At 38.5% G+C, this 21,222-nt stretch overlaps 1 protein-coding gene across 2 annotated transcripts in view; it reads left to right on the top strand.

Moving 5' to 3' along the window:
* PTAR1 (protein prenyltransferase alpha subunit repeat containing 1) overlaps positions 1 to 21,222 on the top strand; it is a 61,490-nt gene that overhangs the window by 10,633 nt on the left and 29,635 nt on the right. For both annotated transcript variants that reach the window (XR_007122135.1, XM_047698777.1), the window contains exons 3-4: positions 9,843 to 9,909; positions 20,466 to 20,570. Coding sequence is in view for 1 of the 2 variants with exons in the window: in XM_047698777.1 (XP_047554733.1) it covers positions 9,843 to 9,909; positions 20,466 to 20,570 (172 nt within the window). In the remaining variant the exon portion in view is untranslated. The remainder of the gene's footprint in view (positions 1 to 9,842; positions 9,910 to 20,465; positions 20,571 to 21,222) is intronic.

Here is a 21,222-nt window from a genome sequence, read left to right as displayed (position 1 = left end):
TCCTTCAAGCTCAGATTTCTGGTTTCTAATCCTTTAGGAACTCTAAAAGCTACAGAACTCATTTTGGTGGCAGACCAAATGGGATAACAGAGGGATGATGGTGTTAGTTACGCTGTGACCCAGCTCAGTGATTTATAGAGGTGCTGTTGTGCTGTGAATCCCTGCTGGGCTTTGGGACCTCTGTGTCTTCTTTCTACACTGATATAAGCAAAAGAAAACCATCCCAGCTTCCACTTCTTTTCTCCTCTGAGACAGCTCTCGCTGCACAGGACAATCTCTGTTCATCCTACCTGGTCTCTTTTCTTAGCTTCCCCCCCCATATGAGATATTAAGCACCCATGTGCATGAATTACCTTTGCTTTTTAGGTTAAAAAAAAAAAAGTAGAATATTCATTCATGTTCTTAACTGTTTTTGTAAAGCCGCCTGCTCCCATATACAGCCATACCTTCCAAAGTGCTCAGTATGCCTGGAGGCTCATTTTGAATAAGGACTTTGTTTCCTAGAGAATTTTAATTACCAGTTTGGTAGCCATTACTGTGAGCCTACTCCTACAGAAGCTGTTCTAAGTACTGTGGGGATAAAAAGATGAATAATACGTGTTCCTTTTACTCAAGAAGCTTACAGTTGGGTGAAAAACAATCTCTTTGTGGAGTGTTGCCAAAGGCATGACATACTGATTTCCTTGTATTCCTCTTAGCATTGTCCTTAACATACTATCATAATAGCACTTTTCTCTGTTTAGACCAGTAGAAAAGGAATCTGACTTGAAGATTTAATGTGACACAGTTTCTGTTTTCTGTGGGTTTCACTTAGTCAGTCCTCTGATACATATTTCTTGTAAGACTCTGCCTACGGGGGCACCTGGGTGGCTCAGTGGGTTAAAGCCTATGCTTTTGGCTCAGGTCATGATCGCAGGGTCCTGGGATCAAGTCCCACATCAGGCTCTCTTCTCTGCGGGGAGCCTGCTCCCTCCTCTTTCTCTGCCTGCCCTCCCTGCCTACTTGTGATCTCTGTCTGTCAAATAAATAAATAAAATCTTAAAAAAAAAAAAAGACTCTGCCTACGTTTATGGCATAGCTTAAGTTAGTGGCATAAACTTAAAGGAATAAGTTTAGCCGTAAATTTAAAAGTAGGGACATTTATGCCTTGTTAGGCTCTCTCTCATTCTCCCTTCCATCACCCTAAAGTGGATAGTTTGTTTATGAAACCTATAGTAAGTTTCAGTAACATTAAGGTATAAAGTAATACCATCCGGATCCATCAAGGTTGTTTTTTTGTTTTGGAATTTTTTTGTTTGTTTTGTTTTTGTTTTTGTTTTTCCAAATACAGCTGTATTGTGTGTGTTCGTGCACACAAAAATGTATAATTGAGCCAATACATAACTAGCTTGGGGAAGTGGGGAGACAGATGATGCTCTTGTAGTAGAGAAGAAACAGTATAAATTTTTAAAATGTCAAAGTCTACTGTTAATGTATCAGATCATCATTTTTTGCCCATTCATGTATGCTAGCCTAGCCTGCCCTCTCCCTGCAGCCCTCCGGGTCGTTCTCTCCATTTTCCTATATCTTATCTCTCTGGACACTGCCCTGCAGACTTTGCTGAGTCTCCTCATCGTGAAGTTTTAGTCTTGGTAGGCCCAAGAAGACCCACACAGAAGATCAAATGGTTAAGCTCACTCACACAAATAACTAGCACCTAAATTTTGAATTCTGGCACAACTGTGTATGAGCACAGAAGCAATTTGATGTTATTTTAACTTATATCTTCATGGAAACAGTTTTTAATTTCCCATTTTTGGTGCATGGCGACAGCGTAGTTTAGTGTAGTATCACATACTACTCAGGTTGTGTATTGTATTAACAGTAAAAACATGGAAGTGAATTTCTAATGTGACAGAAAAGATACCTGAAAATGCTGATTAACAGAAGAGAATTCTGCCAAACTTGTTAACTGAAGCAGTTATTACACAGAGGTGAATATTGCTAAGGAAAAAAGGGGAAAGTATTAGAAAAAAGCAGTTATTTTGTGAAAATGCTATACCTTTAAAGCTGTTTTTGTGGAAAACATATATAAGAAGAGCCAAGTGAACAAAGCTCTCAGTTTAAGGATTTTGGAAACATCAGTGTCTGTGTTTGATCATGCCCAAATCCTAGGCATCACCTAGGAATGTATTCTGTTACTGAAGGTGACCTTTATTCTTGGGATAGATTTCTTTCTTTTTAACCAGACTGAATTCATGCTCTCATTAATGTGCTGAATTCCTTAGATGTTTGGAAAGCATCTGTACTAGTTAGAGTTCTCCAGAGAAACAATCAGAAGATTTTATATAGAGAGAGATTTCTTGTAACAAATAGACTAACATGATTATGGAGGCTGAAAAGTTCCATAGTCTGCTTGCTTCAAGCTGGAGACCCAAGAAAGCCAATGATAAAATTTAGCTTGAGTCTGAAGGCCTCAGACCCCAGGGGAGCCAAAGTTTTGAATCCCAGCCCAAAGGCCAGAGATTAGGTGAGCTGTCCAAACTCAAGCAGACAGACAGGAAGCAAAGAGGGGCAAAGACCTCTTGGTTCCTCCTCTTGTTGCAGATGGGCCCTCTACAGGAAGGATGATACGCACCCTCATCCGGGAGAGCAGCCTGCTTCATGGAGTCTACTTAGTGCTAATCTCACAGACACACTTGGAAATAATGTTTACTAATGTTTCATCTGGACACCCTGTAGCCAGTCAAGTTTAACGGTAGAACCAAAGTTAACCATCACAGCATCCCTCTTTATTAGTTAGAGACTGATGTTTTTTAAGTCTGCTGCCGTGGTAGCCATATTTGGGTTGAGAGGGGAATGATACTGTAATTCTGATTTTTGAGAAATCCACGACAGAAATGAAACGAGAGAAGTCCACAACATTGGAGTCCTCCTTGAGTAGAGGAGCCCTGTCCCACACTTGGACTGTCTCCAAGTGTGTCCTCCCATCATTTGCGCTTGCTGCTCCCTCTTTCTCACAGCCTCTGCCAACTATGCTCTCTCTTTAATGGCCATCTTCTGCTCTTCGTGTCTTCTTTCTCACCTGGACAATTGTGATGACCCCATCACTGGTCTACCCTGTTTTCATTATCTTCTGTAGCCTGTGTTCATCATGCCACTAGCCAATCATTTCAAATGTACTTCTCAGCAACACTTCTTAGAAGCACAGTTTGAGGGATGCTCTTCTGAAATACGCATCTGTGCATCTTATTTCATGATGCCTACAGGGTCAGGTTGGGGTTCAAACTCCTTGGTATGGTATTCGAGGACCTTCACAGTCTGTCCCCAGCCTTCATTACCAGCTTTTCCTCTGCCTTACATTCAGCATCAGAGCTCGTATATTCTCAGCTTCTGGTGGCAGCTGACAGACAGATTTCGTTTTGGCTTATAAAATGTTTCTTAAACTGTTTTTAATATGTTCGGTAAACATTGAAAGACAGGATGAACTTTGAAAGTTCAGATGGAAATCTGGATTTGTCTTCACTTGAAAAATCGAAAGTGTTGGATCATAAATTTCTGCACGGCAACAGTTGGCTGGGGCTCCCAGCCTCTGCTTTTCTTGACGGGGTAAGCCTGTTGCAGTTGGCCACAACCTCCTCATGTCCTTCAGACACTAAGGCAGAGTGTCAGTTGCTAACTAACATGATTATGGAGGCTGAAAAGGTTTGCTTTGCTACATTTTTGATGTTCATTTGAATATAGAAGCATTAGAGTCTGCAGCATTTGACATACTTCCCAGCCACAACACACTCTGTGCCATACTTGGACTTTACTGTGTCCTCCTGCTTTACTTCCATGCCTTCGCTGAGGCTAGGTTCACATCTTATGCTGTCGCATTGTTGTGATTGGCAGTGCTGTGCACACACGCAAAGGCTGTTTGACTACTTCAGGGAAGCCAGGATTATGTCTCTTCAGCCCTACAGGGGTCCTTTATTCAGACCGCTTGCAAAGTAGCACTTACCATGCGTCATCGTAGTTGATTATTTAAACATTTTCCCCGGGTAGATTGCAAGTTTGTTAGAAAGGGGGATTGTGGCTTGTCTGTCTTTATGTCCTCGGCTCCTTTATGTTTTCAATAGACGTTTGCCAAATAAGTAGTGAGAGTTTGGTAAAGCAAGAGGATTTAGCTTAGTCTGGCTATCGATTCAGTGACCGTATTCTATAACGAAAGGGCCTTTCTTGTGTTTCTCACATAGCTTTATCTCAGGCCTCTCTTCTTGTGGTCACCAGAATGTATTTGGAAAAGGAGGTTAACCAATCCACACGATCTTGGACTTATTTCTAGAGGCATAGAAACATACCTCTGTCAGGGACAGTTGGCAAATGCAATGACCATTACCAGGTGACTGCTGGCTTTGGGCCATTTCTGGAATCCCATTGTGGCTAAGAAGGAATTGATTTTTCTTCGACTTTTCCTTAGCATCCTTTTGTCCTCTCCTTGTCACAGTTGGAATTTAGCTACTTTCCTTGATTCATTTTCTCCTTGTGATGTGATGATGAATTAGTCATATATCGGAGTGGTTTAACAAAGGAACATTTGTTTGCTGGTATATATTCTGGTATTTATAGAGAGATCTGTTTAATTTCAAGAGACCATAGGTATATCGGTACCTCACATCTTCTGGGTAAAGAATATGGTGTATGGTTGATAAAATGTAAAAGTAAAATAGTTTAAAAAAAGTAAAAAGTTAAAGTAAAATAGTTACCGTCAGCTGTTGATCATACGTGTTTATCTTTTGATCTTGGTTCCGCCCTGACTTGAAGAGGACAAAGTAATTGTAGACAGTGTGCTGGAGCAGAAAGAACATCTGCTTTGAAGGAAAGCATCTAGTTGTAGACTCAGTTGGCCAGCATGCTGAAGTCACTTAGCAGTAACTTAAGGCAAACTATTTAACCTCTTCCTGTTTCTGCACCAAAAGAAGGAATTGTAAAAGGTTTCAGAGGGTTTTCGAGAGGATCACACGAGTTAGTGTGTATAAAGCACCCAGTGAGGAGTGTCGCACATACTAGGCTCTCAGAAAACACGAGTTCCTTTCTCTGATTTAATCGGAACCAGTGGGGAAGAAAAAAAGAAAATAACATGTAATTCAGGAATGATTCTTTAATTATCCAATATTTCTTGGATTGCTTCTCTTTCTTTGGCCCTTTCCTGTCTCTGACATTTCCCTTCACGAACCCCACCTCTTGGATCTGACTGGAATGCTTCCTGAAGGAGGTCCTGTCTGAACTTGAGTCCTGAGTGGGGAGGACTTGGCAGTTTGTCAGACAGGACAGGAAAAAGGCTTGTGGCTGCAGGTGTTTTATACACAACCCGTGAGGCCGTCGATGTCGTAAATCCTGAGATTCTCAGAAGCTGAGGAATAAGGGGCCGAGCAGTCACTGCTTAGCCCGCTCAGGTGATTGTTTTCCTCCCTCTGGTGGCATCCAGTCCTAGTATATGGCAGAGCTGGGCTAGGAGATTCAGGCTCGGAAACTGGAATTATCGTTGCGTGCTTAATGTGTGTCAGGTATTGTCCTAACACTTCGTGAGTGTGAATCATGTAAGACTCATGAGGTAGTGCTGTTATTAGCTCCATTTTACATATGAGGAAGACACAGAGGCACAGAGAGGTTAAGTGCCTTTCCCAGGTGCTTCCTGGAAAGTTGGAGCTGGGCTTTGAATCCAGCCGTTGCTGGTATCCTAGAGGTAGGATGAGCCCCGCTGGTAGAGGAAGCCTTCTTTTGATTAGCTTTTCTTTCCACACAGCCACAAAATGAAAAGTGGCAACTTAGGTATTTTCTGTGTTTACTGGTTTCTGCCTTGTCCTGCCTCACAGAAGTATCTCTGTGATGGAGGAGGAACTTGCCTTCACTTCTGAGTGGGGAAGGAGAGTTGTGTTAGAAGTGTAGTTGACTCTTCTGCAATGCAGGGTTTACAGCACTGGACTCACCCCACGTAGTGCATTCAAAAATCTGCATATAACTTCTGACTCCCCAAAAACTTAACTAGTAACAGCCTACTGTTGATAGAAGACTTACTGATAATATAGTCAACACAAATTTTGTATGTTACATATATTATTTACTGTATTCTTACAATAAAGTAAGCTAGAGAAAAGAAAATCATAAAGAAGAGAAAATACATTTACAGTACTGTACTGTATTTATTGAAGAAAATTCGCAAATGGACCTGTATGGCACAAACCCATGTTGTTCGAGGGTCAGCCGTACAAACAAATGGGCGACTACCTTCAGTAACACACATTTTTTTTTTAAGATTTTATTTATTTATTTGACAGAGAAAGAGTGAGAGAGAGCATGAGAGGGGTGAGGATCAGAGGGAGAAGCAGACTTCCTGCTGAGCAGGGAGCCCGATGCAGGACGCGATCCCAGGACTCCAGGATCATGACCTGGGCCAAAGTTAGTCGCTTAACCAGCTGAGCTATCCTGGTGCCCCCACACATTTCTTTTTAATGCCAAATAAAGAGAGTCCAATAAGTACCAGGTTACCTAGGTAGTGTAATGGATTTTGAAAAGTTGTAGACTTGAAAAGAAATTCTAGAAGTCTTCCCATAATACAGAAGGATTTCCATTAGCTACTTAATACATGGGTTTTTCTCATTCCTTATTTTAAAAGTTTAGAAGTTTACATAGTTTCACTGTAAAAACAACAGCCTTATTTCTGATTTCTTTGATTAATGTTGAAAGTATTCATTTTTTGGTTGGTAAGTAGCAATGGTATTTCATTGGACAAATCTTTGGTTTGGTTAAGCATTTACTATATGTCAAATAACTGGAGAATTGGAATGAATCTCACTTGGCTCACAACAGAGATTGACCTTCTCATCATTCTTGTTTCACAGATAAGGAAACTGATGTTCGAAAACGTTAAGTTACATAGGCAATTAAGTGGAGAAGCTGGGATTCAAACCTAGGTGCCATGGCTTACAATTCCTCTATGCTGTGGGTACACATGGAACTTTTTGGACAGGGGCCATATGTTTCTCATCTTTGTTGAGTGAATGAGTAATCTGAAGATGTATTAGAGAGGATCTGCCTCCAAAAAGTGTAGTCTCATCAAGAAGAGATTATTTATACAGTATCAGTAATAAAGTAAGGTACATACGAACATAGAAATGAAGATTGCTCCAGGTAGGTAGGTCAGGAGAGACTTTATGGAAAAAAGAAAATTTTGTTTAATATTCAAATAAAGGAGGACATTTCTGGCAGAGAGAGGAGCAAACAGGTAAAGCTCATTATCCGGAGAAGGTAGTCAGATAGGAGTTATGTTTAGAGAATGGTGGGGTTTGGCTCAGGTGGAGTATAGCACAGGAAGGGCAAGTAGTAGAAGGGAGGCTGAGAAGGAGATTATGGGTTCTTGTTTTTGACCAGGTTCTAGTTTTCTGGTACATTTCTCCAGTATCCCGTGCTCTAGTCAAGTTCTGATACCCACCGTCTCTTGGAGAGCACCCTGTGTGACCTTCTGTGCCTCTATCCTTGCTCATACTTTTTTCCAGTCTGCAGTGCTCTTTACCACTTTATCCACTTATAGCTTTCCCTTACTCCAGTAAGAATTAATTTCAGCTGCTTTGGTGGTTCCCAAAATATGGTACATGTTTCCAGTTCATCATTATTTCATTTTGTCTTATATAATTCTTTGTATGTTTTCTCCAACTAAAGGGTAACCTTCTAGAAGGCAAGATCGGGTCTTATTTATCATTATATCTCTTCTGCCAATCCTAAGGGCCCAGTTTAATATTTGCACATAATCAGTACTTGGGATATTATGGAATTAAACAAGTTATGGTATAGAAAATTATAGTTATTTTTCTTAGTAAATATTAAATTAGTGCCAAAAGCTTACAAAAGAATGGAGAGGTTAATAATTAGGTTATTCTTTATAGACATATTGTATTTGTGCATATAATGACTTGTAATGAGGAAGATAAAGGTCAAAAATGTATGCTAGGGGCACCTGGGTAGCTCAGTGGGTTAAAGCCTCTGCCTTCGGTTCAGGTCATGGTCCCAGGGTCCTGGGATCGAGCCCCACATCCTGCTCTCTGCTCAACAGGGAACCTGCTTCCCCCTCTCTCTGCCTGCCTCTCTGCCTACTTGTGATCTCTATAAAATAAATAAATAAAATCTTTAAAAAAAAAAGTATGCTAATCTTATTTCTCATTTATTGAATGTTATAGTAATGAAATGATAGGCTGACAATACATGTTAATTTCATAAGATGGTTGAGAATTAAATAATTGATTTTTTCACTTAGAATATTTTAAAAAGAATACAGAGATATATTTATGCATGCTCTTGTGTTTTAAAAAGTTTATTAAACACTGAGATGTCCCAACTATTTATTATAGACAGGTATTTTAATTACCATGTAATTAAATTATTAAAAACAGTCAGATGCCATATACATATTGGGTGCCCACGAGCAAATTATTTAAACTTTCTCTATGTCAGTTTCCTTTCTGTGAAGCGAAACAAGAATATCTTGAACCATAATCATGAGAACTCAATGAAATAATGTAAATAAAAGACCTCCAGTGGTGCCTGGTATACTCTAATGCTAAATAGTTATAATTATTTTTATTATTTTATTTTACTTGGTGTTTGGTTGGTTAATATGAGCTTGTTAGAAGTTACTTTAATTTCATGGTCCTACATTGATCATCTTAATCCTAAAATTCTCTTTTCAGTTTTAGTAAAATGAAGACAATATTCTAATTATATTACTGATTTTGCCCTATTAAACAAGCTTATGGAGATTATTTGAATGTATGGAAATTCCAACAGTACCATGATTGTCAAATAGCTAATGAATATTGAATAGGCTGTTTAAAAATGAAAATAGAAAATACTGAACAAAAATGAAAAAGTATTTATATTAATGATTATAAATTAAAGTTGTAAAATAAAGCAAAGTATAATTTTTTATCTGCTGCATTCATTTTTTAAAATACCATTATATAGGTTAGAGTTACAGGGACATAAGTGTACTCCTGTTATCTTGGCAATATGAGTAGATGCTGTTCATTTGAAGGACAGTTTGGAAATGCTTAGTAGGAGCCATACTGGTATTTGTATTGTTTGACATAGTAGTTCACCTCCTGGGAATATGTACTGAGAAAATAATCTATGAGACAAAAAGGTTATTTATAGTAATATTATCTATAATAGTAAAAACAAACAAACAGGAAAAAACATAAAGAATGATAAAGATAAATGATAGTGTATTACACTAAGGGTTGTTTTGCAGCTGTTAAAAATGCATAACGGTAGCAATACTGGAGAATGCATGTCAAATAATATTGAATGGAAAAGAGAACAAAGTGGTGCATTTATCATTGCTATGACTATGTAAAAATGTGGGTAAGAAAGGGTAATCTTTGCAGGCAAATGTAAATGAATTGTGTTAAATGATTATGAGTGGGTCTTTTTTCCCTTTCTGAAAATTTGCAGATAGTCAGTTATTGAAATATTTGTGGAATTAAAAGAATAATGGTATGGAAATTGTATTTCTTTTCCTTGGTCAATATTAAATTAGAGCCAAAAACTATTAAAAGAATGAGTGAATAGTCTTTGTAGCCATAATGTGTTGTAAAGTTATTTCAGTGTCAACTTTTAAGAGTAACTTTTATCATAAAGTAGAAAAAAATCTTGAGAGTAATCTTCATATTTCTGACAGCTTAGAACAGGGTATCTGCCATTAAAGTTATTATGACATAGTATCTATATTAGTATAACATCAGGTACAGATACACAAGATATAACTTAAAGAAAAGCCAGGCTTCAAAGGGTAGGACTATTTTTAATGTGATTTCTCTTTATTTTAGAACTGATAGATGTCACATGCACCCTGCTGCTTCTAAACCCAGACTTCACCACTGCGTGGAACGTAAGGTACGTCATTCTCATCAGTGATAACATGAAATTTTATCCAAATTTCTGAACACCTATAAATCCCATGAGTTGTTAGCTTTTTGAAAAACGAAATATAAACCATGTATCTATCTATGGCATTTTATGCTTATTTCTTCTACCCGTCTTTATAATATCTCCATGACAATTCTGACTTACACTTTGCTCATTTGTGCATGTTTCTGTCTTTTCTCCATAAACTTTCCTATCTGAAGTAGAAATTATCATTGCAAATTACAGTACTCCATTTGCTTTTATTTTTCTTCCTTTTTAAAGGAGCAGGGGCAGCCAGCATAATTGGTTCGTGTGTAAGGCATTGGTTTATGTATTAGTGTAGTAGAAAGTGTATAAGAGGAGGATTCAAGGCCATGACCTTTTAGTCTCAATTTAGTCACCAACATTGTGACCTCTGTGGGCCAGTCACTTGAAGTCTCTGGCACTCAGTATTTTGGAAAGGGGGTCACATTTTATTAATATCTTAGTTTCTTAATCTATTTATTTTAGCTTTAAACACAAAATAATTTTATAGGAATACCAAAGTTCAGACTAGTTTCATTTTTTTTTTCATTGAAGTTTTTTCAGTTAAGCAATATGTATGGTTGGGTTTGTTTTGTTTTGTTTTTGTTTTTGTTCATGTTTTTTTAAAGAAAATGATTTTTTAGACTAAAACAAATTCCCTTAGAGGAAAGCAGGATACAAGTTCTAGATGAATAAAAGTGAACTCCTGTTGAACACTGTGAATCCATTTTAAATTTTCCTATAGGAGAGAGCCATAGATTATGGTTTTTTATCTTTAAAGATGACTTAAACAGGGCACCTGGGTGGCTCAGTGGGTTAAGCCTCTGCCTTCGGCTCAGGTCGTGATCTCAGGGTCCTGGGATTGAGCCCTGCATCAGGCTCTCTGCTCAGTGGGGAGCCTGCTTCCCCCTCTCTGTGCCTGCCTCTCTGCCTACTTGTGATCTCTCTGTCAAATAAATAAAATTTTTTAAAAAAGATGATTTAAACAGCACTTTATTTAATTTTCTCCATATTTTAAGGGAGATTACATTCCAGGTTAGTGTTCTATGATACCTACTGAATTTTGTATCTACCTACTGATTTTTAAAAATTAGGTAATTTCTATTATATGTCTTTTTAAATTGTCTCTTGAATAATTAATGATCAGATATTTAGAGTAAGGAGTAAGAAAAGTATAGAATGAGATAAAAGGCTTTAGAATTTATATAATTTTAGAGTTTTGATCTTTCTTTTATGGAAAGCACCACCACAAGTAAGAAAAAGGCAAATGTTCATGAGTGGCTGCTGTATTATAGGAACACACTACAGCTTTATTTATGATCTCATTTAATCCATACAATACTTGACAGCATTTGTTCATTTATCAAATATTTATTGATGGGGCGCCTAGGTGGCTCAGTGGGTTAAGCCTCTGCCTTTGGCTCAGGTCATGATCCCAGGATTCTGGGATCGAGCCCCACATCGGGCTCTGTGCTCAGCAGGGAGCCTGCTTCCCCCTCTCTCTTCCTGCCTCTCTGCCTACTTGTGATCTCTCTTTATGTCAAATATGTAAAATCTTTTAAAAAAAATTTATTGATTGCTGTATGCTGAGTTCTAGGCACCGGGAATAGAACTGTGAACAAAACAAACAAAACCGTGTCCTGGTGGAATTTTATTCTCATAGTGGAAGAAAAGAAAGACATTACTAAATGAAATATACATTATCAAGTGGTGGTTAAATCCTCTGGAGAAAAAGTGGGACGAGAAAGGGAAGACGACACAGAGGATGTGAAGAAAATAGTATTGCAGTTCTAAATAGAGGACATTTGAGCAAAGACTGGCATGATTTGGGGATCAATCTGTGGGTTCTGGGTAAAAGCATTCCAAGCAGGGGGAACAGTAGCAAGTGGGAAGGCTCTCAGTGGTACTGAAAGTGCTCTTGGTGCTCTGGGACAGCAAGGCGGTCAGTGTAGCTGGAGTAGCTTGCATGAGGGAGAGAGTGATGGACTAGACCTCATAGGGCTTTGTCGATCTTCACATGCTGCTGGAGGAACTTGGAGTTTTACTCGGGATGAAATAGGAAGGCGTTAAAGCTGAGGAGGGACAGTATCTCACTTGGGTTTAGAAACTGTGGCTCCTGTGGAAAGTGGACTGTAAGAGTGCAGGGAGCCGTGAGGAAGTGAAAGGTAGGCAGTGGTTGTGGTGATTTAGGTGAGAGATGCTTGTGACCTGAAGTAGAACTTAGCAGTAGAACAGGTGAGAAGTAGTGATTCTCCCTGTATTTTATGAACTGTAGAAGCTTTGACTGTATTTAATAAACAATTTTAAAGACAGATGATGAACTGGATGCAGGAAGGAGAAAGAAGAGGGTCAAGCTTTACTCTGGTTTTTGGCCTGAGCAACTGAAGGGATGGAGTTGCCCTTCACAGAGAGGAAGAGGAAGCAGATTTAGGTGGGGAGAGCCAGGTGGAAATCAGGAGTTCAGTGTAGCACATGTTAGGTTTGTGTGCAGGGAGTTGTGTAGGAATCTGAAGTTGAGGTGGGAGTCTAAGCCTGATATAAATTGGGAGTCACTAGAAAATGGGTGGTTTAAGGCCATGAGATTGTTGGAGAGATGTGTGTAGCTGTTGGAAAATTGGAAATTATGTAATATTCATGGCTCACTGGTGATTCACATTGTATTTCTGTTGGAGCACTCTTTTAGAGTTTGTGTGATAAGGAAGAATCAGCACAGGAGACATTTAGGAGGGTGCTATGAATTTAAAATTGAGAGCTTTCTTAAGGGTAGGGACCATGTCTTTGTTTTCCAAGCATCCAGCCCTCTAGTGCCTGGCACATACTTAGCTTATAGACTGGGCACTGAAAAAAATTAAGTTCAGTAAAAAAGAATTGAGGGTAATAGAGTAGGAGTACCATTTTTATACTTGTTCTCCAGTTCCTTGTTATTACAGACGGTTTGAAAATCCTTCAACAAGAAAAGACTCTTACTAGCATAATACATACGTATATAGTTGTATATACATACATACACACACACACATATATATAATTTATTGTATATTTTATAGGGCAGTACAGTATAGGAGAAAGAACCTAGTCTTAAGATATGTGGCTGTTAGTCCTTTTTCATTAATTAACTAGCAGTAGACTTTAGGCAAAACCTTTAGCTTCACAATACTTTAGTTTCTATAAGAGGTTTGAACTAGGTAATGTTTTTGGGGTTTTTTTTTTTTTAGATTTTATTTTTTATTTATTTGACAGACAGAGATCACAAGTAGGCAGAGAGGTAGGCAGAGAGGGAGGGGGAAGCAGGCTCCCTGCTTAGCAGAGGGCCCGATGTGGGGCTCGATTCCAGGACCCTGAGATCATGACCTGAGCCGAAGGCAGAGGCTTTAATCCACTGAGCCACCCAGGTGCCCCAGAACTAGGTAATTTTTTATGATTCCTTTCAAACTGTTTTTTTTTTTTATTTTTTTGTGGTTTGGTTGTGGAAAGGGAAAATTGCTCCATAAATCTAACTTCAGTGATATTCACAGCAGTTGATTTTGAAAATTATTCTAATAAGATGATTAATAAAGTTTTGTGCTAGATGAATAAATAGGAAACCTTGATTTTAAAAGGATCCATTGTGGCTAGGTATTCTAGTAAGTTTTAATTTGTATTAGTAAGACTAATTAACATGAAGACATAGAATCAGGAGTACATTTTATGCAAAAACCACCAGCTTTGGAAGTAAATTGGTCTAATCTTATAAGGTCTCTTGCAAATCAAATACTCAACACTTTATGTTTAATTTTTGGTATTTTTCTTCTGCAGTAACTAGGAAACATTCAGTTATCTTTTTTTTTTTTTTTAATTTTATTTATTTATTTGTCAGAGAGAGAGAGAGACCACAAGTAGGCAGAGAGGCAGGCAGAGGCAGAGGGAGAAGCAGGCTCCCTGCCCTGCCAAGCAAGGAGCCCGATGCAGGACTCGATCCCAGGACGCTGGGATCATGACCTGAGCTGAAGGCAGCCGCTCAACCAACTGAGCCACCCAGGAGTCCCAACATTCAGTTATCTTGACTGTATTTTTATAAACTGCTAAAAGATAGTATTAATACATCAGTTGTTCATTTTATAGGTGTTTTGGTCTTAGGGGAAAAAACAGTTGCAAGAATGGGTTTTTGAACTGATTTCCTGTAATTATAGTGAGTGATGGATATACTTTTAAAAATCTACGTGGTTATAGAAAAAAAATCGTCTTTTTTGGGATGCCTGGGTGGCTCCGTGAGTTAAGCCACTGCCTTCGACTTGGGTCATGATCCCAGGGTCTTGGGATTGAGTCCAGCATCGGGCTCCTTGCTCAGCAGGGAGCCTGCTTCTCTCTCTGCCTCTGCCTGCCACTCTGCCTGCTTGTGCTCCCTCTCTCTCTCTCTCACAAATAAATAAATAAAATCTTTAAAAAAAAAAAAAGAAAGAAAGAAATGGTCCTTTTTTTACTTTGAAATTCAATGTATTATTCCATGAAAGGGCTGGACTACATAACAGTGTCCTATTTTTTCCATCAGTCTATGAACATAGAGTAAGCAAAACCTCTTTGAGTAACTAAAATAGCTAACACCCAAGCTTCAGTGATCATGTCCTTTACTCATAGCCTGTTAAAATTGGTGACTTTATTTTATGCGGATTTGATGTCTGGTTCTGGCACTTTGAATCCATAGATCTTCAGTATAAGTTACTAATTCTCCTCCAGCTTCAGTTTTCTCATTGGTAAAACTGAGGTAATACTATGTTGTGCCATATGAAATTGTTTTTTTATAAAACAAAAATAGTTCAACCTAAGCATCCAGATCACGGTGTCTTACACCATTCTTTAATAAAAGGAAACAGGCTTTGTGAAGAAATGTCTGATTCTAGGACCAAGGCAGGAAATCTCTAAGATTGGTCTGGAACATCTCAAAGAGCCAGACAGTAAGGAAGTGCTCAAAAAACAAAATGATGGGGGGCGCCTGGGTGGCTCAGTGGGTTAAGCCGCTGCCTTCGGCTCAGGTCATGATCTCAGGGTCCTGGGATCGAGTCCCACATCGGGCTCTCTGCTCAGCAAGAAGCCTGCTTCCCTCTCTCTCTCTCTCTGCCTTCCTCTCCGTCTACTTGTGATCTCTCTCTGTCAAATAAATAAATAAAATCTTTAAAAAAAAAAAAAATGATGGAAATATGTCAAAGGCTTCTAGTGGCCAAAGCTGGAACAATTTGAGTAATAAAATAACATAAAATTGGGTTGTACCCTAAAGTATAAAATGGATGTTCATACTGACATAACTGAAGAAACAAATAGTAGACAACAGACAAATCTCTCATATAGAAGGATTCCAAATAATTTATCTAGGCAGCCGCCTTCGAGGACCTTCCTCCTTAAGTGTAACTTCTTCCAAAAAGTACAGTGGAGAAACCGGACACGGACCATCTTAGCCAGGTAATCAAGGTCACTGTCAGCCGTGACAAGTCATGCTGGTATTTTGTGCCCCTGACCGTGATGTGATAAAGATGGCACTTACCTTTTGTGATCTCTTCCTCCTCAAAATAGTAATCTAACCATAAGAAAAACATATATAAAATACCTCATTAGTACTCATAAAAACTGGCTCTGAGGAGTCTATGGAGACATAACCAAATATAATGTGATATTCTAGATAGGATGCTGGACTAGAAGAAAGATATGTGGTAAAAAGTAAGGAATTCTGAGTAAAGTATGGACTTCCAATAGTAATTTACTGGTATGATTCATCAGTTGTGACAAATGTACCATAATAATGTATTACTAAGAAGGGAAGCTGGGTACAACATATGCTTATAAGAGTTCTCTGTACTATCCTTACAACCTTTGTGTGAATTTGAAACAATTCCCAGATTAAAACTTTAAGATTTTATTTTCTTAAGTAGTCTCAATACCCAACGTGGAGCTCAAACTTACATGAGATCAAGAGTCTCGTGCTCTGGGGCCCCTGGGTGGCTCAGTGGGTTAAGCCACTGCCTTCAGCTCAGGTCATGATTTCAGGGTCCTGGGATCGAGTCCCGCATCGGGCTCTGCTCAGCCGGGAGCCTGCTTCCTCCTGTCTCTCTGCCTGCTTGTGATCTCTCTCTGTCAAATAAATAAATAAAATCTTTAAAAAAAAAAAAAAAAAAAAAGAGTCTCGTGCTCTATCAACTGAGCCAGCCAGATACCCCAAAAGTTTTAAAATATAGGAATTGCAATTTCCTATATTTCCTCTGGGAAATATAGGAAATTTCCTATATTTCCTATATTTCAATTTAATACAGAATTGTTTTGAGGATTAATTGAGATAAGGTATGTAGATCACTTAACATAGTGCCTGATTCAGAAGTGTTCAGTAAGTGGTGATTTTTAGGAGTATGACTCTTACTATTATCATTACTGTTATTTCAGACAGAATAACTAAAGATGCATGGGGAAAAGATGGCATTTGTTTATTCAGTTATACTGTGTGCCAAGTACTGAGCTAGCCAGTGGAGATTTTGCCATGGACAGATACACATAACCACTGGTTTCCTACAGGTTTTAAATCAAGTGACAGCAGAGGGAAACCATAATTAATACCTCGAGATAGAGAGAAGACACAAAAACTTTAAAAAATAAGATAAACCAGGGATGCCTGGGTGGTTCAGTTGGTGAAGCGTCTACCTTTGGCTCTGGTCATGATCCCATGAGCCCCACGTGGGGCCCCTTGCTCGGCGGGGGCCTGCTTCTACCTCCTCCTGCCGCTCCCCCTGCTCATGCGCTCTCTCTGACAAATGAATAAAATCTTTAAAAAAAAAATAGTAAGATGAACTTTGTAGAGCTAGAAAACCCCTCCCGTAATATCGCACAGGATCGCACATACAGCGTTGCCTGTTCCTTACCAACCGCTCCTCTTTACGACACAGCACACGTGGCCTTTCCTTACCTGTATACTTCTCGCCCACATTTATTTGACCTTTGTTTGATTCCTTCCTCCTGTTTACAGTGGATCACCTAAGGCTTTAAGGATGAATCTCAAAGCCCAGCTTAGTCAATGTGCCTGAAAATAAAGCCACCTCAAATTGAAGGCAGTACTCCATTTCCTCAGTAAAGAAAGTCCAGAAAAATTATTTTAGGCTAATATCAATATGTAAACTCAAAGATATGTGCATGAAATAAGCAAATGTCTTAATATGTTATTTACTTCTTGAATTTAGTTAGACACCTTTAAAATAACTCGCTAAATGAAGTATTTGAATGTATTAATTTGTCATTTTCCTACTCAGATTTCATTAAACAATTCAATTCCGATGTCTCACATGGCTTATTGACGTCAGTGACTTTGTCATCACAAGAGTTATTTTTTTCCAACTTATCCAGACATTTTCCAGAGCGCATAATATTTACATGTATAGCTTGTTTGAGATACGTAGAACACTTTTTGAACCCATGTGTGACTGAAATTTTTCTCAAGATAGATCCCTACTGAATGTATTCGAGCACTTGATTTTCTTTTATTAGATCTCTTGGTTAAGTGCTAGCTATAATGTAATCATTTACTAGATTCCTTTTTTAAGTCATCTTTAGAAATTTTGTTTATGGGACGCCTCGGTGGCTCAATTGGTTAAATGTCTGCCTTCAACTCAGGTCACGATTCCAGAGCCCCTGGGATCGAGCCCAGCATCTGGCTCCCTGCTCAGCAGAAAGTCTGCTTCTCCCTCTGAGCCCTCATTCCTCTTGTGCTTGTTCTCTCTCTCTCTCTCTCTCAAAGAAATAGATAAACTCTTTTAAAAAATTATTTTTAAGAATTTTATGATAATATTCAATGCCTACAGTGTTGAGTCCTGTGGCCAGGAATGTTTATTGAATTGATATTTAAATTCTGCTTCCTTTTTTATGATTCGATCAGGTGATCTTTTTAAGTATCCACATATACCATTGGTTGGCATTCTTTTAGGCTAAGATATCTTCCCAAATATTTTGTGCAAAATAAATTAATAGAGTACCCACAGGGGCATCTGGGTGGCTCAGTGGGTTGAGTGTCTGACTCTTCATTTCGGCTCTGGTCATGGGCTCAGGATTCTGAGATGGAGCCCTGCGTCGGTCTCCGCGCACAGCATGGAGTCCGGTTGAGATTCTCTCTGTCCCTCTGCCCCTCTCCTGCTAGCTCTCTTTCTGTCTCAAAATGAATAAATAAAATCTTCTTTTTATTTTTTTTTTTTAAGGAACCCTAATTTAAGAAACTTTTTAAAGATTCAGGTATAAAGTGACTCGTCTTTTCTGAAGAAAATTTGGACTGTTTCCTCATACATATAGATGGGAGTATGGGTAGCTCGTGGTAATAAGGAGAGGTTTTTAATTTAATAAATGGAAATTAGGCTTAATGTGGCGAATTCCACACCATAGCGGTTTTGAAACTTTGGTGTGCATCACCTGGAGTGCTTGTTCAAACACCTTGCTTTGTCACTAGTTTCTGATTCACCGGGTCTGGGCTGCGGCCTGAGATACGTATTTCTTACAAGTTCCAAGTGATGGTGATGTTGCAGTTAAGGACCTACTTTGAGAAACACTGAAGTACAAAGAATTATAAATACAATTATATAGAATAATATTTTGCCCCTTTTTACACTATAGGTATCCTGACTTACTGTATAATGAGACCTTACTGATTTCAGAAGAAAAAGGTTGCAGAACTGCAAAAGTAACTGGCTGCTGCATTAAATATCCTTTCAATGCCACACAGACTTCCTGTACATTGAAAGAAAAATAGTCAATAAACCCATTTGTTAAAGTATCCATAAACCTTCTTAGTATCACTTGAAATTATATCCTGGAGTGAAGTGCCTAACCTAAAATGATTGTAAAATAAAAACATTTGTCATCACTGTTCAGTATTTTCACTAAGAAGGAAGTTATTTTCCTTATCAAATAAATGTTAGAAATAGCACATTGCTGTTGGAAAGAAAATGTATAGTGGTAATTAGGAGCTAAGTTCATCTAAGTAGGTGAGGTATGTGATCTGGGCTCTCGTCTTCTTGGGATTAAAGTTCTCTAAAATAAATGAATTATCAACCCTACCACAGGTAGGACTTTTTAAGATGAATAAATTCTAGTAAATGATCTAATTTCATTATAATAGATACAATGAAAATTAATTAGGAGTATAATCAGTAATATCAGAGCTTATTATCAAAAACTTATTTGAGAAGTTAAATCAAAACTTAAATTGTATTTACTTGAGAAATAACAGGTGGAGAGCTCTTGCATGACATTCTTTATAACTGCATGGGAGCTTTGAACACTTTTTTTTTTTTTTTAAGATTTTATTTATTTATTTGACAGAGAGAAATCACAAGTAGGCAGAGAGGCAGGCAGAGAGAGAGAGGAGGAAGCAGGCTTCCCGCTGAGCAGAAAGCCCGATGTGGGGCTCGAACCCAGGACCTGGGATCATGACCTGAGCCGAAGGCAGCGGCTTAACCCACTGAGCCACCCAGGCGCCCCTGCTTTGAACACTTTTAAAATGACAACAAAAACCTCACATTGCTCTTACTTGTATTTGTATTTCAAAAAGGAATGGTCTCGTGTATCAAGGGCTGTGCAGGCAGTTTACCTGGTAATAATATCTTTTGGGAACGTACCCTAAGTAGTAGTAGAAATTAAAGACATCTTTTTTTTTTTTTTTAAGATTTTATTTATTTATTTGACAGAGAGAGATGACAAGCAGGCAGAGAGGCAGGCAGAGAGAGAAGAGGAAGCAGGCTCCCTGCTGAGCAGAGAGCCCGATGCGGGGCTCGATCCCAGGACTCCGAGATCATGACCTGAGCCGAAGGCAGCGGCTTAACCCACTGAGCCACCCAGGCGCCCCAGAAATTAAAGACATCTTAAGCACAAATTTCTATTTCAGGAAAGTAAAAACTTAGAAGCAACCTAAATGTCTATAACCAAAGAGGAAAAATAGCATAGCCACTCAATGAAAACTATTTGATTTAAATGTTTGCTTTAAAGATTATGTAGAACCATGGAATAATTCTTTAAGCTATAAAGCAGAATATAAAATTATATGGTAAAATGTATATGTATATGAGGAAAGACGGAAAATTAAAAAATAAAAATAGTAATTTTGTTAAGATAGTGAATAATGAATCATTTTTTCCTTACACCTTAATCATGCTGTATGTTGCTCTTTATGTATTTTTGGTAATGAACTTAGCTTAGGAAGCTAGAACAATTCTTGACCAGTGTTGGATCTGCCTTACAGATACTGATGTCCGGCCTTGTAAGTTTTGGAAATGAAATAGCCAGAAAACCTCTTTGCCCTTTCCCAAGTAGGTTAACTAAAGTTCCGCTGTCGATTTAAGAGCTTCTGTTTCTGCTTATGAATCCTGTTACTGTGAGATTACAAAAATATATTCTTGATTACCGTGTGTGATACTTAATGAGTTTCTTGTTTTCTTATTTTCTTCCCAGTGAGGTTATGTTAATAACCATGCAGTATGTTTGGATGGAAAGGTAGAGTAATGGTTCTTTTCATTTTTCTTTTACAGAAAAGAGCTCATCCTCTCTGGCACTTTAAATCCAATTAAGGACTTGCATCTGGGAAAACTGGCCTTAACTAAATTTCCAAAGAGTCCAGAAACATGGATTCACAGGTGTGGTTACTTTACACCGTAGGTCTCGAGGGTTCAGAATTGCTGGAGAAACAGGTGTCAAGCAGGGTCACATATGGGTTCAGAGTGTGAATTCTAAACTCAAGTTAACTACTTTCCAGCTCCAAATGCCATCACGTGCTCCCTGTGTGACTTTCAGAAATGATTTAAGCTCTTCAAGCCTCAGTTTTCTCATTCATAAAATGGAAATAATAATTACACCTATTTCAGAGTTAACGGTTGGCTTTCCATGAAATAATGTATATTAACACTACCACAGTGCCGGGCACATATTAAATGCTCAGCAAATTTTAGCTGTTACTGTTCATTATGAACTATCTGAGCAGTCATAGAAATGTCATTGAGATGGTCAACTATAATGAGGAACTTGGGTTTTATAACTCATGCAGATATGTTTCTGGTACGGATGGTTGTGGTGATGGCTGTGGTTATTAAAATTAACAAAATAAGGAAGATAAGGGCAGCTGAGGTGAGTGGTGTAGAGGCAGCGCTGAAGTTGCTAAGACTGTAAATGCAGAGAATATTTTTAGCGTAAAGGCCTGAGTCAGCCCCAGTGCACGTGAAAAGTCTCCTCGCCACCCTGGCTCTCTGGAGCACATTCCTCTTGGACTCTGGAACTACTCAGTTTTGACTA

The sequence above is a fragment of the Lutra lutra genome, chromosome 13, assembly GCF_902655055.1.
Source record: "Lutra lutra chromosome 13, mLutLut1.2, whole genome shotgun sequence".
Taxonomy (NCBI): domain Eukaryota; kingdom Metazoa; phylum Chordata; class Mammalia; order Carnivora; family Mustelidae; genus Lutra; species Lutra lutra.
The sequence above is the reverse complement of the archived record's forward strand: the minus strand, read 5'-3'. Positions and strand labels throughout refer to the sequence as shown.